The sequence below is a fragment of the Choloepus didactylus genome, chromosome 13 (assembly GCF_015220235.1).
Source record: "Choloepus didactylus isolate mChoDid1 chromosome 13, mChoDid1.pri, whole genome shotgun sequence".
Classification (NCBI taxonomy): domain Eukaryota; kingdom Metazoa; phylum Chordata; class Mammalia; order Pilosa; family Megalonychidae; genus Choloepus; species Choloepus didactylus.
Window position 1 is genome coordinate 72,774,993 of NC_051319.1, and position 20,395 is coordinate 72,795,387.

At 34.3% G+C, this 20,395-nt stretch overlaps 1 protein-coding gene across 4 annotated transcripts in view; it reads right to left on the bottom strand.

Moving 5' to 3' along the window:
• Positions 1 to 20,395, bottom strand: part of RAPGEF6 (Rap guanine nucleotide exchange factor 6) — a 279,739-nt gene that overhangs the window by 77,063 nt on the left and 182,281 nt on the right. For all 4 annotated transcript variants that reach the window (XM_037802240.1, XM_037802242.1, XM_037802243.1 and 1 more), the window contains 6 exons: positions 12,729 to 12,906; positions 10,360 to 10,496; positions 8,023 to 8,181; positions 7,026 to 7,178; positions 3,254 to 3,418; positions 543 to 650 (listed from right to left, as the gene is read on the bottom strand). In XM_037802240.1, coding sequence (XP_037658168.1) covers positions 543 to 650; positions 3,254 to 3,418; positions 7,026 to 7,178; positions 8,023 to 8,181; positions 10,360 to 10,496; positions 12,729 to 12,906 — 900 coding nt within the window. The remainder of the gene's footprint in view (positions 1 to 542; positions 651 to 3,253; positions 3,419 to 7,025; positions 7,179 to 8,022; positions 8,182 to 10,359; positions 10,497 to 12,728; positions 12,907 to 20,395) is intronic.

The following is a 20,395-nucleotide window of genomic DNA, read 5'->3' on the forward strand; positions in this document are numbered from 1 at the left end:
AATATTTATCATACTTGTTTTAAAAACAATCTTTTAGCTACATAGAATGGACTAAAGGGAGAGAGACTAGAATTAATACTGGTTAGCAGACTATTATAACAAACCAGGAATAATGAAATGAGGCCCTAAACTAGGGAATGACAAAAGAAATGGCTGAGAAAGAGACCCTAAGGAAATGTGTGTATGCCTAATCAGTGGCCCAGATGACTTCAGCAACTGACTGGATATCTTGGCCAGGTAATTTAAGGAAAAGAGTGACGGGGACCAGGTATAACAAAAAGGTTTATATGTCTGGATGACTGGGAGAATGACAATGCTATTAATCTTAAAAAGAAATAAGAGAATCAGGAAGAATTACAATTTCAGATTTTGGGGTTGGGGTGGCAAGAGTATGGACAAAGGTGTAGAAAATAGGTTTGTAAACTCCCAGAATGGAGGTTCAAGCCACTGGAGAAAATAAAAGCTGTTCTGAGTTGCTGTTGGGGTGGGGGTGGGGGGATCACCCCCTAAACTTTGAGAAGATAAATGCTTTTGATCCTTACTGTATCTTCCAGATTTTTTTCAAATTCTTCCAGAAATCGAGTCATAGCAGGATCACCTTCAAAATCATTAAAATGATTATTTACCCATAACAATATGATCCGCGTCACCTGTGGAAACATGGAAGCGACAGCATACAATTATCAGAAGCATTCCTGAAAAAGCAGATTCCAAAATTGAGAGGGAACTGAGATTTATGGTTAACCCCACCGCCCATCCCCTGAACATAAAAGGTTCATTCTAACAGAGAAATGATTTAGTTTGAGACTTTGCTTCTTAGGTATATAGGTAAAGTTCTGTGTACCCAGTGAGAAAACACAAGCTTGTATACTAATATTTAAGAAGCACTGTACATGGGATGTATATTACAGATGTGTCTTAAAATGCAAGCTTCTAAGGGCAGGGAATCATATCAAAAGTGTTCATATAGATGAGAACATGTTTAACCAGAATAATGATGAAAAGAAATCTGAAACGTCCTTCATTATAAATATTATGAATTTCCAAAGTGCTGAACTGAGTTGTTTACCTTGCTCCATAGACTTACAGAAAAATTAAAATTAACAAATTTGGTTGGTTAACTAGTGCGCAAAACTCAGGATCTAAGTAATTCATTTTAAAAAATTGTGTTAAAATATACATAATATAAAATTCACCATTTTAAAGTGTACAATTCAGTGGCATTTAGTACATTCACAATACTGTGCAACCATCACCCCTCTAGTGCCAGAACACTTTCATCATTCCAAAGGAAAAACTGTATCCTTCCTTCCCTCCCTCCAGCTCCTAAAAATCATTAATTTGCTTTTCTGTCTCTGCATTTGCCTATTCTGGGCACTTCATTTAGATTGATTCATATAATATGAGTCTGGCTTCTTTCACTTAGCATAATGTTTTCAAGGTTCATTCATGTTGCAGCATAAATCAGTACTTTATTCCTTTTTATGATGTGGATATACCATATTTTGTTTATCCATTCATCACCTGATGGACATTTGGTTGTTTCTGCCTTTTGACAACTGTGAATAGCACCGCTATGAACATTCATTTACAAGTTTTTGTTTTTACACCTGTTTTCAATTCTTCGGGGAATATACCTAGGAGTGGAATTGCTGGATCATACGGTAATTATATATTTAACTTATTGAGGGACTGCCAGACTGTTTTCCACAGGGACTGCACCATTTCACATTACAACCAGCAGTGTATGAGAGTTCCAATTTCTCCACGTCTTCACCAACACTTATTTTGTGGGTTATTATTTATTGTATTACGGCCATCCTAGTGGCATGAAGTGGTATTTCACTGTGGTTTTAATTTTTACTTCCCTAATGACTAATGATGTCGAACATCTTTTTATGTGCTCGTTGGCCATTTGTAAGTCTTCTGGGAAGAAATGTCTATTCAAGTTCCTTGCCAATTTTTTATTTGAGTTGTCTGTCTTTATGTTGTTGAGTTGTAAGCTTTTTATATAACTCTGGATACTAGATAGACCCTTATGAGATATATGACATACAAATTTTCTCACAGTTTGTGGACTGTCTTTTTCACTCTTGATAGTGTCCTTTGATGCACAGAATTTTTAAATTTTGATGAAGCCCAATTTGTTTATTATTTCTTTTTTTGCTCATACTTTTGGTGTCATTTCTAGGAAACAACTGCCAAATCCAAAGTCATGAAGATTTCCTCCTATGTTGTAGTCTTATATTTAGGTCTCAGATTCATTTTGAGCTAATTGTTGTATAAGGTGAGGTAAGGTCTAATTTCATTCCTTTGCATGGGGATGGGGATATCCAGTTGTCTCTAAGTAATATTTTAGTTCATTCCCTAGCATGCCTTTACGTCCCCAGCAAACTAAAATAGTAATACTTAATTCCAAAAATGGAGGGGAGGGCAAGTCATCATGTTTTGGACACTTGAGTATCCAAACAACAGATTCCACAGTCCACCTGCATCTAATTTATTTCCTTTAAAATAAAACTCAGAAAGATACACCGGGTAATTACAATCCTATTTTTATTTTCTTAAAATAACTTACTTTCTACCGATTTGTTAAGTTATTAATAGTCTTTCCATTAAATGTACAAACCCAGCCCCCATGAAATAAGGTAAGGTAATGTAAAATAGCAATGTTTAATGCAAAAAAAAAAAATACTCAAAGGTTGATTTAAATAAGTTACAGTAAGATAACCTAAGGCCTAACAAATTGTTTTCAAATGATTATAAATTCTGTAATTCATAAAAATCAAGACATTTCTACTTTGAAATTCAAAAACAATCTAAGCCCTATTGGAAAAAATTATTATGCGAATACTGTTTCCAAACTATTAATCAGCTTTTAAGTGTTTCATTGATCTCCTCCAGAAATAATTTAATCTTTTGGTAAAGTTCTACAATCCTCTTGTGAAGCTAAAATGTTTCCTGAATTTACAGCTATATCACAAGCTTTATTTCAATTTTTGCCATTTAGGACTCATGTCCACTTTTAACATGCTATTTTGTCATAAAAGTAACTAAGTACAAATATACTGTGCTATACTATACTATGTATGTATACACACTATATATACACTATATACTATACTGACTCACTAATTTTATGTGAATTGAATCTTGTTATTAAAATATTTAATTTAGTAACTGCAAAAGATTTTATGAATAAAATTTAAGTCTTAAAAATCACTTTTGTGCCCTTTATATTTATGAAACAAACCTTATCTCTTAAGCTGTCAATTTTAAACCATTCTAATAGTTTGATTCCAACATCCAAAGGACTTTCAAGAAATGTCCTGTAAGTTAACAGGAAATCTTCTATATAAGTGGGGTCTACAATGGAATGTTCTTCTATTAAATGCATGATGAGACGTTCAGGTGTTGCCTAAAAATCAAGGATACAAAGTATTAGAAAATAAACAAATAGCTCAGGAACCAAGGAATTCCGGTTGATTATGACCCTTAGATAATTGTTCAAATTAGAGTTTTACCTTTAAACCCTTATCAGTGGAAGAAGGTCATCTCCCTAGGTTGTAATCCATAGCATTCAGGGGTATGTAAAGAGAAAAGGCAGAGGAATACATACATACAACATTTAATCATCTGTAGTTGTTTTCCGTGGCATCTCATTACAGCAGGGCTTTAGAACTTCACTGATATTTACCCCCAGTGTTACTATCACTTCTGCTGCAGTGGGGTCATGTAATGACAATCCCAAGGCAACAGAAGGAAGACGCCAGAGTTAAAACTTAAAGAACAAATATAAAAAAAAGCTTTCCTCTAATTAATCTACCTCAAACTCTCTGAAGCCCCAAGCTCTAGGAACCACACACAGAAGAGCCTGTTTTATTGTTGTTAGATCCTAAAACAGCGGTTTCCTCTTCTAGTTTCTCAGCGCTAGTTCACCATCTTGAGAGGGACCAAAGTTCTTAGTTTTCACATTAATTCAGAGTATGAACTGTGTGCCTGTTTTCAAATTTATGAAAAAGAATGTAAACAAAACATTTCCCTACTGTTTCTCTTTGAGCTTCTGAATCAATGTTAAAAAGTGGGTACACAGAACAAAATATAGAAATAAACCAGATGTTAAGTCTGATGTTAAGACCAACTGTTATCCATAACCCCAGATTTCAATTTACTATATTCATCCAAACAGCTTCATTGTTCAGAATAACTGAAGGTAAAAAGATATGTTAATGACAACAGTGTTCTTATCTAAGTATTTTTTTTAAGGTACCCACTGTTTAATAAAAGATGTGTAAATCTTTTTTATAGAAGGATGTCAGAAATAAGTTCTTTATATAACCTATTTAAGGGAAAAGCTTACCACAGGTAGTTACTATTCTTCTCCCACCCTCCAAAATACTTTAAGCCTAAGAGTTTATCATTCAGGCCAATCACAGTTTGGGGTCATTTAAATCTGATTCTCAGATCAACTACAGTTAGGTTAGGGCTGAGAACTTATCAACATGTTAAAGAGAGGCCATTAGTCTAATTGACTAAATCACTGAAGCATGGTCCCTGCTGAGACTAGACAATACACTCAAAACTTTATTTAAAGAGGAACCTAGTACTCATGCAGAGGCATGAAAGCAGTGTGCTCACCAGCAGCAAGAATGTGGGGAGGTGAGTGGTGGGGGATAGGTTACAGAGGTGGCAGGTGGAGGAGACGGCTGGCATGGTTACAGGGGCATGGTAGAGATTGGCAAAATGAGCAAATAAGTAAACATACTGGGCATAATGAGAACTACTGTTGGAGAAGAAAAAGGCTAGAAAAAACTCTGTGGCATAGGATTGAAATTGGAAGTTCTGGTATGAATTTTTGATTGTTTAATATATACAGATACAGAAATAGTTATAGAGATGTATGTACTTATAATACACACATATATTTCCTAGCTGTCTGATGAGAGGCTCTAAAAGCAATGATACCTCAGTAGCAATGAGAATACTGAGTGCCTAGATGTTAGTTTTTAAATGCTATCGTCCACTAAAAGGAACCAGAGGTCTCTAGATAAATAATGATTCTAAGGTTGGAGCAGGAAAAGTACACAAGATGAACTAGGAACTTCTTGTTTTGACAAATAAGGAAGTACTCAAAGAATGATTGGAGCATGTCAAAAGGATACAGGAGTCAGCTTGAAGAGGGTCCCACACTGGCCAAATCTGGGACAATATGGGCATCAAAATAATACTGACAGTAAGAGAATACAAAACATGGCCCATACCAATTTAGTAAATTAACGGGAAAGCGGAGCAAGCCCTTCCTTACAGTAGAATGGCAATTAATAAATGTAGAAGGAATAATCAAAACTGAAATCATCATCTGAGGCAGGAGTAGTCAATGGAAGTAAAAGACTGGTGGATAGGGGTTTGCAGAATAATGGCGTGATCCCAGGTCATCTCAATTACAAGGATAAAATGGTGACTTCACAGTGGAGAAACCTGACAGACAGACACCAATGTGAACTGGTGGTCAAAGTTAATTATCAGCAGTGGTGGGACAGGTTAACACCATATGCCTCCTGAAGTGAGGGACTAAGAAGAGCACAGCATCATTTCTGTGAGAATTACTGCCAGCAAAGATTGAGATGGGTCTGGCCATGAGGAAACACTGGACAGATCCAGGATGAGGGTCATCCTACAAAATACAAGGTCTGTATTCTTTGAAACTTCTGAAAATATGAACAGACAAAGACTAAGGAATTGTTCTAGACTGGAGTGGACAATTAAATGGAATCTTTATTATCTGGGACAGTTGGTGAAATCTGAATGGGGTCTGTGGGCTGAATGGTATTGTTTTATCAATATTTATTTCCTAACTTGAAGGGTTCTGTGGTGTTTATGTAGAAAGTGTTCTTGTTTTTAAAAAAATACACACCGGAATATTTAGAAGTAACGAGGCAACACACCTGCAGCTTGCTCTCAAATGGTTCAGAAAAAGACTGATAATGGAGCAAATGTGATGAAATCCTAACATTTAAAGCATCTTGGTGATGGAGTGCTCTGTACTGTTCTTGCAACTCTTCTGTAAGTTGAAATTATTTAAAATTAAATATTAAAAAAACATGAGCCCCCATAAGAATATAAAATGAGGTAAAATGAAAAAGCACATTCATTAGCCCATGGCAGTTGAATCTATATGCTCATCTTTTCTACATACAACGCTTAAACTTACCAGCTTCGCAAAAGAAAGAGATGGCTCTAAGGAAGGGCCTGCCTCTTGAGGAGGAATGACTCTGACCTCAGACTCAGAGCATCTCCTTGACTTATTATTAAATGGCTGCATTTGTAATTAACAATGACATTTTCACTTCTTTTGGGATCAAGACAAGCTTCAAAAGAGAAACAGTCTTGAAGTCCATTTTTTCTCTTTCAATTATAATTGTCCTATTTTACATCCAGAAGTTTTTGCAGAGACAAGAGGGGAGAAAAAGGCAGAGGTGGGGAGGGAAGGAGTTAGAGAAGGGAAATGGGATGAAAATATTCAGATTCTACAACATGCTCAGGCTTTTGATTTGCATCATTTAGTCCTAATAAAACCTTGCTTTATCACCCCTATAAACTGAGGTTCATATAAGCCATCTCAATGCCAAAGAGATTCAGCAAACACTGTGCATCTTCACCTATGATTCATTATGCTTTTATGGCTGTGCCCTTGCATTTTCTCTTTTGTTTCTACATTGCAATCTTTGATAAAATTAACTCCCATTATTAATAAAATAGACTTGAGAAGGAAAACTTTGAGCAGTGTATTCTAAAATAATACCCTACCATACTGATATTAAACGGCAGTAAGTTATATTTTATTGTTAAAATGTGTAAAAATCAACTTACTAAAAGGCAAAAGAGTGAATATATTTATTTAAATTAGATTGCAATACTTCAGTGAATTATCTTAGCACTATTTAAATAGTGGTTCAAAGTATTTTAAGCTAGATGAAAGCTTTACTAATATTCTATACTAGAATAATAAGTAAAACAACACCTACCTTGATTACAATGTGTCCTTTCCTTGTTCCACTCCGGTCTAGTTCTCGGTGCTCATGCACCATAACAATTTCTCCCTCTTCTTCAACTTTATGGGTATTTTTTTCCACATGATTTAAAATTCTCCAATAGTCCTGCTGGGCTATGCAGACAAACTGTCCAAGAACAACATGGGGACAATTAACAAACCTGTAGTACGTAAATATATCACTATGCACCATGACAGAGCACAACGGTAAGAAATCAAGTGGCATCAGCTCTTTTTCATTCAGTCCCTTTAGTACTTAACAAAAAACCAGATGAAATAAATACTTCATGCACAAAGAGACCAAAGAAGTCAAATCCCTTTTGAATTCTGCTGTAAAAGGAGAAGTAAACATCTACTCTCAAACTGACACTATGCAAAGAACACACGAAGGAAGAGCAAGTTAGGAACAAACAACTCAGAAGTTCCTATTTCTTTCCTTTGTTATTTCTTTTTTTAAAAGGACTGAGATGGTTAATAAAAGATAGAAACACAAACCAACAATTACTTTGCATATTCCTTTAAAAAATTTATAGTTTGCTCAACTGCACAAATTTTGAGGCAGATACAAAATCTAGTTTCCTTCATTAACTTTGAACTTTTGAAACTCCCAATTCTGAAATAAAGCTATTTTATTTTGAGGAAGAAGAAAACAGGCTCAGCCATTTTTTAAAAACAGTTTTATTCACACACCAAACAATCCATCCTAAGTGTACAATCAATGAATGACCCTTGGTATAAACACAGTTACGTATTCACCGTCAGTCAATACGAGAACATTCTCATTTCTTCCAGGAAAAAATAAAAAAAAAGACCAAAAAACAGGAAACAAAAAAACCTATACCCCATATACCCCCCTATAATTGACATTTAGCTTTGGTATAGTTCCTTTGTTACAATTGATGAAAGAATATTACTCAGTCATTTTTAATCAACAAACAAGCAAGAATACTTTACCAAAGAGATAAGCTTACCTGACAGTCATCTACTTTAGTCCTGACAACTCCATGCATGTATTGTTTATCCAGTGTGGGAGTAATTCCAAAACTATTTCCCATAAAGAGATTTTCAATTTTTCCATCTGGATAAGTGATTTCTACAGTGCCGTTTAAAATAACATACCATGAGTCAAGCTATAGAGAAAAACAAAAGTTTTAAGAATGTTTTAAAAAGACAGTTATGTATTTATCTTGAAAAAAGGATCTACCAATACATATTACTTGTATAACTTTAAAAAAAAAAAAGGAAGCTCTTATGATATTACTACACTGACAATAACATACTTTACCTTATTTGCTCAAACCATTAAAGCTTATTTTAGTCACAGAATTAAGTCAAGGATTTTCATAATTGACTAAATACTCTGAGGCAAATAGTGTAATGGTTTAAGAGTACACATTGCAATTTCAATCTAGCCCCTCCTACTAATCAGCTGAGTGACCCTTACCAACTTATTTAACCTCACTGACTTTCAGTTTCTTTATCACTAAAATGGGATAACAGTACCTATCATAGGACTACTGTGTTAATTAAATGAGTTAGTACATAGTCAATGCTTAGAATAGTGCCTGGCACATAGCAAACACTCAAAAACAACAAAAAGGTGGCTAGTGATTAATTCAGAAAAGTTAATAAAAGCCTAAATTTTATGGCCTATCGAACAAAATTAAACATTCAAAACTTTCCAAATGTCAAGAAAACACTGCCATTATTTACATTTAATGCTCCAAGAAGGTACAGTCTAAAAGTCTACTTTGTATCAATGAAAGACCATTTATTCTGCTTCAGTATGCAACACCACTTATTAGCCTAAACTTTTAACAGTTTTAATGTGATTTAAGGGAAATCTGAATTGTCAGTTCTGCAGAGTAATCAGTGGCAACTATATTTTTTTCAAAAGTGCACTTTTAAAAATTACAAATATGAAACACAGTCATTGTGGACCTGTGGATTTCAGAGATTATTTGAAGATAGGGACTATGTCTGATTTTCTTCACCACTGTATCCTTGTGCCTAGAATAGCACCTGGTACAAAGAAGGCACTCAATAAATTCTTCTTGAGAGCGCCATGGAAAATTAAGAGAATACAAAAATTTGTAGGAAAGAAAAGTTACTCAAAATTCCACTGTTTACACAGTTGTTAAAAGTTTGGTACATTACTCTCCTTTGATATATTATTTTATATTGTTGAAATAGTTAAGACTATCTTGCCTTTTCAGAAAATTTAATACTACATTCAATTGTTCATGTATTTAGCATAGCCTGTGTTCCAGATGTTTTCTGGATATGCGGAAAAGGCATGAAATAAAGCTAGAGACAAAATTCCTGCCTTCAAAGAGCTTCCATCAAAAAATCTTAAAATAATTTGAATACCTATATATTACATCTGGTGGCCATAAAGTAATTTATTTACCAATGCTTATAGTTACACTATATTTTGGTCCTTTTCCAATTCTCACTATTATAAACATGTTGGAATGAACATCTTTTGGCATAATTCTTTGAGTTTTATACTTTGACCTCAGGATAGTCACTCATAAGCAGGAATTATAGGTTAGAAGCCGTAAATACTTTGAGACCCATGTTAAGAATTTCTAAATGATTTTCCAGAAATGCTGTACTAATTTATATTCCTACTTAGCAGTTTATGAGAATGCTCATTTACTGACATCTCAGAAATAATCTTTACCAATTTGATAAGCAGAATAATGAAGAATTTTCTAACAGCAGTTAGGAAGAGTTAGGATACTTTTCAATCCCTCTGCATCCTCCCTCTATCATACACAAAAGTTGACTTCCAAGCTTATTTGAACATAGAATTGTCACATTAATGCCTCAGCTGATAGCAGTTCACTAGGAGGTACTGGTTCCAATACATCTTCCTCAGTTTTTTCTTTTTAATGTGTAATAATAAAAGGAACAGAGAGAGTAGGTAAATACTTGATAAACATTTAAAACAATGATAATGATATAAATATATGAGTAGAGAATTAAGAATTAAAAAAAAACCCTCTAATAAACTAATTTTAGAGGTAAAAATAAATTTGGCTCAATGAGTATTATTTATTGAGTACATATTCTGCACAAGGTCCATTGTGAGGAAATCAAAATTAATGCAAAGCAAAGCAAAACTAAATAGGTAAACAATAATCTTATCTCTTCAAAAATCATAACTACCCCAAATTTAGCAACCATTTAAAAAATTATATGGATTTCAAAAGTCAGGATTTATACAAGTTTATGAAAGAGAAGTATTCTAAAAATTAACTTCCATATTAAAAATGTGTAATAGTTTTTTGTTGCTAACTTACCTCTTCCCCATCTTCACGAATGATAGCTCCAGCCTGCTCTACCACTTCAAAAATCATCACAGAACAGAGTTCTCTCCTTACAGACATGGTCATGTTTGCAAAGGCAGGGAGTTGATGCATAAACTCCAGCAATTGTTCTAAAACAAAACAAACAAACAAACAGAACTTCTAGTATAAAGACAATAAGGACTATAAAGATACAAAAGACCTAGAATTCAATGTCTACTTTAACAATCAACTTATGAATTTATGCTAATATGAAACCAAAGTACAATATAAGTTGATCTAAAAAAATCAATTATTAGGTTTATACATATATTCAGACTTACTGATAAATATGAGTATATTGGAAGTTACCAAGGGAACCAAGAAACTACATAGATTCATAAAAGGCTGGAGAGTTTATTTCATTTTTCTAGCTTAAGATGCCCCTCCATGGTGGTGAAGTTCAGTTATACACTTTGATCTAACAAGTTAGATTTTTGTCTGGTTCTAATTGAGCTTGAGTTTTTCTTTAAAAATCTTATTAATAAATGTCAATAACTAAGTAATTAAATTAGGTATAGCAAATATGAATTCTATCTCAAGATTTGTTACAGCAACTACCAACAAGTATTTGTGGGTGCCTACCTTAGGCCATTCTGTAAAATATAAAAGTAATAAAGATAAATCTGTGAGGGCCATACCTGTAAGCAGCTATACATATAAGAGCTGAGACAGATGAGTATAAAGTGCTATCTACCCGCATACAACTGGGAGTTAATTATATTTCAATTTTTTTTTTAATTTTGTGAGAATAGCGTATTATATGATTCTTTATCATTAAAAATGCACTTTCAGTTTCTGTTCAGATAATGTTCACAACATGAGTCTAAATTGCAGGTTTGCAAACTATATAAGTCTTTAGAATGACAAGGAATGTTCAAATGTATTGCTCTTTACTCACATAAATAACCATTATTATTAAGTAACAGCATCTTCTAATTTGAATGGAGCAATATGACCATTATATATGGGAATCCAGGATAAAATCTTAATTGAATCATACCTGTGTATAATGACACTATTTACTCTTTGTTTCTTAAAGATCAACATTATTATTCTAGGTAGTTTTCAACTTCCTAACGAAAGTATAGTAACTAGATTTTATGAGAAATTGCATAAAGGAAAATTCACAGTTTAGACACATTAAAAGATATATTTCAAGGCTAGGATAGTAAAAATAGGATTTTTGACAAAATATGAAATAGAAAAGGCTATTTCATACCCATGGGACACTGTTGTACTACATTTTAAATGTCTCATGGACATGGAGGAGAAAAATCAATAATGCAATCAAAGGTTTTGTTTTATAAATTGTGGCAGTCAGCCTCCAAGATAACATCCAATAATCCCCCTCCTGATAGTCATATCCCTGTGCCGTCCACTCCCATCTTGTACCAGAGTTGCTCTGTATGACCAACAGAATATGGCAAAAGTGGTGATAGTTACCCCTGAGGCAAGATCATAAAAGACAACGAGGCATCTGCCTTACTTTGGGGGAAGTCCACTTCTACATTGTGAGGACATGTAAACTGCCTATAGAGGGGGTCACATTAACAAGGAACCGAGGTCTTGTGCCAAAGTCATGTGAAGAGATATCTTGGAAGTAGATCCTTCAGTCCAGTCAAGCCTCAGATGACTGCAACTCCTGCCAACATTCTAACTACAACCTCATGAGAGACTCTGAGCTAGAACTACCCAGTTACATGATTCCTGAATTTCTGACCCACAGAAACTAGGAGATAATAAATGCTTGTTGTTTTAAGTTACCTTGATTGTTGAATCATGTACCCCAACAAAGACATGTTCTTAATCTTAACTTGCATTTCTGAGTGTGTGGCCCATTTTAAATAAGACCTTTTGAAGATGCAATTATTAGTTAAGGTGTGGCCCTTAACGAAATAAGAGTGGGCCTTAATCCATATTACTGCAGTCCTTTATAAGCAGAAGAAATTTAGATACAATCAGAGAGGAGCCAGAGGTCAGCGGAAATCAGAAGAGCAGATGCAAGCAGAGAAAGATCTCCAGGTGAAGAGATGCACGCCAAGAAAACACTACAATTGAGTCAAGTCAACACCAGAATGCTACAGAATTCTGGGAGAAAGTGTGGTCTTGCTGATGCCTTGATTTTGGACTTCTAGCATCCAAAACCATGCGACAATAAATTCCTGTTATTAAGCCAACTAGCATGTAGTATTTCCTAGTAGCTCTGGAAAACTGAGATAGCCACTATGATTTGAGGTGATTTGTTACATACCAAGAGATACAACTAATATATAAATTAAGCTATACAATTCTTACTGTGAACAGATAGATATATTTCTTACCAATGTCATCATCAGTTTTGTCTGCAGGTTCTTTTTCAAGACACTCTCGAACAAGATCTCGCCCCTGCAATGGATCTGTTCGATCAATCTCTTCATCCTCCTCTTCTTCATCTTCAGAATCAACAGGTCCTTCTGGAAGACGTGTCAAATCTACATCTCCTACCTCACTCTCTGTAGCCTACAGAAAGAAATGCTGATCATTTAATACTTCATGGTATAGAAATTATATTTGTCATAGTTCAAATTAATTAAAACTACCTCTTTACTATCAAATATTATATAGAATTAGGCAATGTTGTACTGAAAATGTATAAAATGATACTTATTAATAAAAGGTTTCTTCCTGCTCAAAATACAAGTTCATTATTCTACAGTGAGATATCTAAGCGATAAATGTGAGCTGGTTAAGTATATAATAGTCAGAAGAAATCGATTAATACCTATATTCCAACAAATACTTGTATTTCCTAAAAGCATAAAATTTTCTAAAACATAATGTGCAGGAAAGAGAAAGAAAGTTTCCCAACAATCTAACAACCACTTTTATGAGTACTTATTACTGTGGGCTGTGAATAAGATACAGTATTTCTACCATAGAGGATTAGTCCAGTAGGGTAAGTAATCATGTAAATCAAGTAATCACATAAACTAAGAAGTATATAAAAGGTAAAGTACTGAAAAGTGCTAAGATAGACCCATCCTAATGGATTGAATTAACACATAACTTACCAATATCTTATTGTTCGATCTAACAGTATGCAAAGAAGAGAGAGATTATTCTAACCAATCTCTAAAATGAACTTTTAGTTACAACCATAACTTTGGAAATATGTTAGTCTTAGGTACTTGCAAAGTAATTGGCAGGTTAAAAAAAAATTGTAAATTAAAATGTCATTCATAGAAAATAATAAAGAAGTCTTTTAGAAAAGAAAATTACCTTAAAGTGTGTTAGTAGACAATATTTCAAAATATCACAATCACTTGATTCATATTGTAAATGAAAAAGCATAAGTATTAAAGCAGTTATAGAAAAAATGAAGTGAACACAACTTTCCATAATACATGCACTCAAATACGAGTATTAGTGAAGTCTATGGCATCTGCATCTAAATATTTGTCTTATCAAACAGTCAATAGGTATTTACTATTTTATTTTCTGCCCATAAAAGCATTTTCCTTCTTTTGGGGAATTGCTGTTCCTCCCTGACTTCAATCCAGTGATTCCAGTGGGAACAGTGCCCTGTTCCCTGAATTTTTATAATGGGAGCCAGAGGCAGAGCATCCTTTCATTTCTGTTTGCCAACTGGAAGAATGTGAACGTAGAGCAGCCTATAGACACACGGAGAAGCCTTTCTGTGACAGGAGAAAATGAAATCAATAGGCAGAGAAGGGGGTGGTACAGTGGGGAAGAGGGCATTGAGCAAGAGATGCAGATATAGATAAACAGTCAGACAGAAAGACACAGAGCAACAGAGTAATGGAAACAGGGCAGAATAGAGAGAGAAAGCCCAAAGAGAGTGTGTCACACACAGAGTGAGGAAGGGAGAGTAAATCAGCTACAGAGACCTAGAGAGCCAAAGAACCAGCAAGAGGCCGGCAGACATAGTTGCAGGCATCTAGGTTCCCTAAAGTCATAGCTGTCTCTGCTTTTTCTATGGCCCTTTTAGGCTTTTGATCATTTAAGTTAAGGCTCTGATATCTGCCACTGAGAAAGTTCCATTTGTTTACCAAGACCATGTTTTATATATTTCCTTTGGATTTCTGTACAGCTTTAAGTAACAGATAGATAACTGTCCAGATTAAATGACTCAATTGAGATCTCTGAGATTAGACTAGCTGGCTCTTAAGGGTCATATAGGGGCAATCCTACTTCATGACCAGTCTGCTCTCCTGAGTTATTTTCCAGCTAAAGAACTTTAGAGCTTAAGTGGAATGCACTTCTGAATAATTTAACTTTGGAACACAAACTTGCTAGCTAGCAAGTTACAGTCCTTTTTTTTTATCGTCCCTTTTCAAAGACAAGCAGTTTTAATTTAAATAGGTATACATGCTAAAAAGACTTTCCTCAAAGCCTAATTTTATTTATAAACACCGATTTTCATCTAAGAATCTATTAAAAAAAAAACCCAAAACACTAAAGCAGTATTTCCTATGAAGGTGAACTTTTCAGAATATAGAAGCTCATCACTGGAACAACCCAAGTTCCACCCCTGACCCAGACTATTCCAACCTATTCTCCTTCTCACCCTGTGGGTTAGGTCTGATAAAAAGATGATGGTGATAACATAAGGGAAGACATTATCATCTGCATAAGAAAGTAAAACATTTAAGAAGAACATAGCTCTTTAGAAAGAATAGAGATCATGGGTTGGAATTAGGAGAAGGTGACTTAAAAGGACTTTCAAAGTAGGATAAAAAGAAAAAAAATGAATAAAATGAAGTTACTAAATATACTAAACAGTTAAAACATTAAGAGTATACCAACAGGATTAGATGGCAAACTAGAAAATTAAGAATAAAAAAAAACAGAAAATCAGAATGATTGGCCAAAAACATGCCAGGAAATTAAAAAGGACTTTTTCACTGAAAGAAAAAGATAAGGGCTATGTAGAGTCCAAAATAATTCCTTGACTAAACAAAAACAAGCCAGATCCTTAAGCAAAGGTAGATATGATGGTTACCAGGACTGGAAATCACTGCATGACACTTCTGAGGCTACAGTTCCTGGGCAGAAAGCTTAATTCTCTTACAATTACACAGAAATGTACAAATGTAGCATCTACAATGTCCAGCATACCAAAAACAAAAACAAAAAACAAAAAAAACCCTAAAACCAGTACTAGGCTTGTGAAGAAGCAGGGAAATGTGAGCCATAACCAGGAGAAAAATCAATCAGCAGAGAGCTATCCAGAAATAACAGATAGTGGAATTAGGAAATAAAAATATTGAAGTTATTATAAGTTCAACATGAATATGATTAGGGAACAGATAGGGAATCAATAAAGAAATGTAAACTATAAGAAAACTTGTATGAACTTGAAGAAAGGGTAATACAAACTACCCAAACTGAAGCAAAGAAAGAAAAAATAGCCCCCCCAAATTTTTAACACAGTTTCAGAGACTTGTACGATAACATCAAGAGTTGGTACAAAAAAGTGAAGCCAAAGATATTCTACACCCATTAGTTTAGGGTATATACAAGATCTGAGCACTGGCCTTTCAATTCCTTTACCCTAGCAAATGGAATACAGCAAGCTCTCAGAAAGATTATGATGAATTAAGTCCAGAGGAAAGAAATATTTTTGTGAAAGGGCTATATGACAAGTGTAATAAAAGTATTAAATTTCTTGCATTTTTCCTTCCCTGCAGTATGAGTTTTTATCTGTGTCTATGTGTAAATATAATTTGGTGAGGCAGACAGTCTGAGGTGATTTTCTGATGACTTGGCTTTCCCCAAATAAGCTACCAAAGGATATCCTTTTCCTGTCTGTATTTAGATAAACATGAAACTACAATGAGGGGAACTATAGGTTGGAATTAAGAGCAATATGAACTTAAACTCCATTTTAAAATTTGGAGTAAATATTAAACTAGAATCCTGGATTTTCAGTGTTTTTCTTTTCTGCATCTCCATTTTTAGTATTTCATTCAAATTTTTCACAGATCACTTAGTCTTTATGTTTCCTCTTTGTCTTCATGGTCAGGGTAAGAATGCTGTGAAAGTGATCCTTCACAGTTAAACTGTCTAGCCGGCCCATTTCATAATCTCCACAAGAGGGCAGAGAGGCAGGCAAAGTAAAGCCTTCCCTAGAGAATCTGCTAACTAAAGCAGATCCGCAATTTCTTTGAAAACAACATTGGTTTCTACTTTTAAAATGTAATTCAATTAAAAAAATATTTCTTGATTACTTTCTAAGTGTCAGCACAGCTTAACTCAGCATGGGATACAAAAGTGAGTAAGATACAAACTCTGATCTCTACAAATTTATTCTGATAGGAAATATCAAATTAATAAGTAACTACACAAAAAAAGAGTGGAAAAAGGCAAAATAAAAAATTAAGAATAAAAAAAATTAAAAATAAGAAAGACTGACTGTGGAACTGTTGTGCAGTTCCAAGGTGGGGGACATTTCAACCTGTTAGAAAAAAGTGGGAGACAATATGAAAATGTCATCTAGGTGGAACTATTGGTGGGATAGCATAAACAAAGCACAGGGCTAGGAAAAGACATGTTCAGGAAATATGTTTATGTTTCATGAACTGGAATTGAGAAGGTGAAAGTGGGAGAAGAGTGGAATATAAAATTAGATTTGCAGATTGTGGTTAGAGGTGAAAGTTTAGAATTCTGAATGAAAGGTGTAGATTAGACAATAGAGAGGCATTGAGATTTTTTAAATAGAGGAGTAATTAAAAAGAAAAGTAAAATATAATCTTGCAATTTATTTTAAGTAGAAGTTAAAAAAAATGGGAATAGCCAATGAATTGAGGTTTTAAGTAGGACACAGTTGATATTCTTAACAGAACAGGTAGAATAGAACATGTGGTGGGTCCAGACTAGTTAAGGTGTCAGAAGGACAGCCAGGTGGAAATGTGGCACCAGAGTTCCAGAGAGATTGGTGTAAATCTGTGAATTAGGAAAGCAAGCTGCCATTGTGGTAAGGGGCCAGTCAACATTTGCTATTACAGAACTTGTTTACTTACTTCACAGAAACTAAAAAAAGGACACTTGGAGAGTGAATGTGGACTTCAGGTAATTTAAAAATGAGTTAATGAAAACATAAGTGTACACTTTTTGCTTTTGTTCAAGAGTCAACATTTCACAATTTTCCAGGTCTTGGCAAGGACTCAAAATAAACAGAAAAAGGAATCTAGAATGCAGAAGGACTCCTTACCTTATGTATTCTTTAAAGAGACATAAAATTTTCCATCCAAGAACATTATAACATGTTAGTGCACACTTTTAACTAAATTTTAAGCTAATCTGATTGGACACATATCCACAGTGGAACTTTTTTTTTCCAGACTATGGTAAAAGCTTTATTTTGAAGTTTCTATGAAAGCCAAGGCCTTTTATGTTTAAACTAGAAGACATGAAAACTCTCACACATTTGGCCATATGAAGTATTTGTGTAAACAGCTTTCCTGTTAAGAACTGCTGTTAGGATATCTTTCCTCTCTCTCGAAATGCTCCAAATTAAAAATACTTGCATTATTTCACATTTGCTTATACCGTTACAGATTATGGCTGGGTTAGGTGGTCACTTATAAAATCTCTCAAATGCTGAAATTCAGAAAACGAGACAAATCACTTCAACTGTTGCTGGCCAAGATATATTGGCAATGTACTCCTGTAACCAAAGGTGTATTCATATCTTTAAGAGGTACTCCAAGGGCAGCCTGAGGTCAAAGGAAAGCCAAGGGCCCAGTACTGATATTTATCTCCAACTTTTCTTCTTCCCTATGTTTGAGCCCTGGGGATCTGATAGGTGATTGTATGTGAACTGACACATACACATGCATGCACACATGCACAATGTGGTTAGTGGTGTAATTTACCTTCTCCATGGAGTTTTTTAAAAATCTGAGGTCTAGAAATCCTACTTTTGGGGGGTATATTTCATCATTTGGACTATTAATATTCTGTTCTCATTCATTTCACCCTTTCCACACTCAATTTTTCTTTTTTAACCATAATACTCTATTTACTTCATCTTTAACATCTGTTAGTTATAGAACTGATTATGTTGACTGTAAAAAAAAAAAAGTTGAAGGAACATAAAAATTACTTACAAACCTTCACCCAAGAGAAAAACATTGCTACCATTTGGTGGTGCTGAATTCAGATTAACATTCTATGCATAAAAATATAAGATATATATGACAAAAATATTGTGTTTAAGATTATGATTTTTTTGCCTTGTTTTTATGTTTATTGTTTTTTTTTTATAAACTGTGTTTTTCCTGAAATACTTTCAAACTTATAGGACAGTTACAAAAATAAGATAAAACCCATTCAGAGAACTCCAACATACTCCTAGTCCCCCAGATTCACCAATTATAATCTTTTGCCACATTTGCTGTATCATTTTGTCTATCCAGCTATCTATCTATCCATTTCCTGAACACCTCAGTATTCATGCTTCTTGAATACTTAATTCTGCCATGTACATTTCCTAAAAACAACGATATTCATTTATGTAACCACTTTAAGTTCAGTTATCAAGTTCAAATTATAAATCTTACAGTCTATATTCCAATTTTTTTTTGTATGTTCCATTAATGTCCCATTGAGCCTTTTCTCCTCCCTTACTAGATCCCATCCAGGGTGATTTATTACATTTAATTGTCATTATTTCTTCAGTTATTCTATTTTTTCATTGTGGGAAGAGATATACAACATTAACTTTCCCATCTCAACTACTCTCAAGCATACTGTTCAGTGGGATTAATAACATATACAATATTGTGGTACCCTCATCACCTTCCCTTACTAAAACTTTCCCATCTCCCCAAACAGAAACCCTATAGCCATTATGCATTAACTCCTCAATCCTCCTGCCCCACGACCCTAGCAACCTATATTCTAGTTTCTTTCTGAGCTTATACATTCTCTGATATTTTCTTTGTAGTTGCCATGGGTTTAAATTTAACTTCTTATGTCGACAACACTCTCATGCGCTTTGATACGAACTTCACTTCAACAGTATACAAACTATGTTCCTATACCCATTTGTCTCCCCACCTTTATGTAGCTGTTGTCACAAATTACATGCTTATACATTATGACCAAAACTGATTTATCATTATGCTTCACGCGTTTGCCTTTGAAATCATAATAGGAAGCAAGAATTGGAGCTACAAACTTTAAATACTATTAATAGTATTGGGATTTATATTTACCCCTGTCATTGCCCTCACTTGGAGAGCTTTATTTCTTCATGGACTATGATCTATGTTTATTGTCTTTTCCTTTCAACCTGCAGAACTCTGTTTAGCATCTCTTGTAGGGCCAACCTAGTGGTGACAAACTTCCTCAGGTTCTGTTTATCTGGGCATGTCTTAATCTCTCCCTCATTTTTGAAATATGGTTTTGCTGGATACAGAATTTTTGGTTGGCAGTTTATTGCTTTCAGCACTTTAAATATGTCATCCTGCTGCCTTCTTGCCTCCATGGTTTCCAATGATAAATTGGCACTTAATCTTATTTAGACTCCCTTGTAAGTGACACATTGCTTCTCTCAGCTTTCAGAATTCTCTGTTGTTTTTGACAGTTTGATATTAATATGTCACCATGTGGTTCTATTTGTGTTTATCCTGTTGGAATTTTTTGGGTGTCTTAGATATGTATATTCATGTCTTGTGTTAAATTTGGGACATTTTCAGCCATTATTTCTTTGAATATTCTCTCTTTCCCTTTCTCTTCTTTCTGGGACTCCCACAATGGTCTGCTTCATGGTATCCCACAGGTTCCTCAGGCTCTGTTCACTTTTCTTCATTCCTTATTCTTTCTGTTCCTCACAGTGGATGATTTCAATTGTTGCACCTTCAAATTCTCTGATTCTTTCTTCTGTTCCAATCTGCTACTGAACCTCTCCAGAGAATTTTTAATGTTTCTTTACTGTGATCAAATCTTACATTTTTGCTTACCTGACTTTAGTTTTATCATG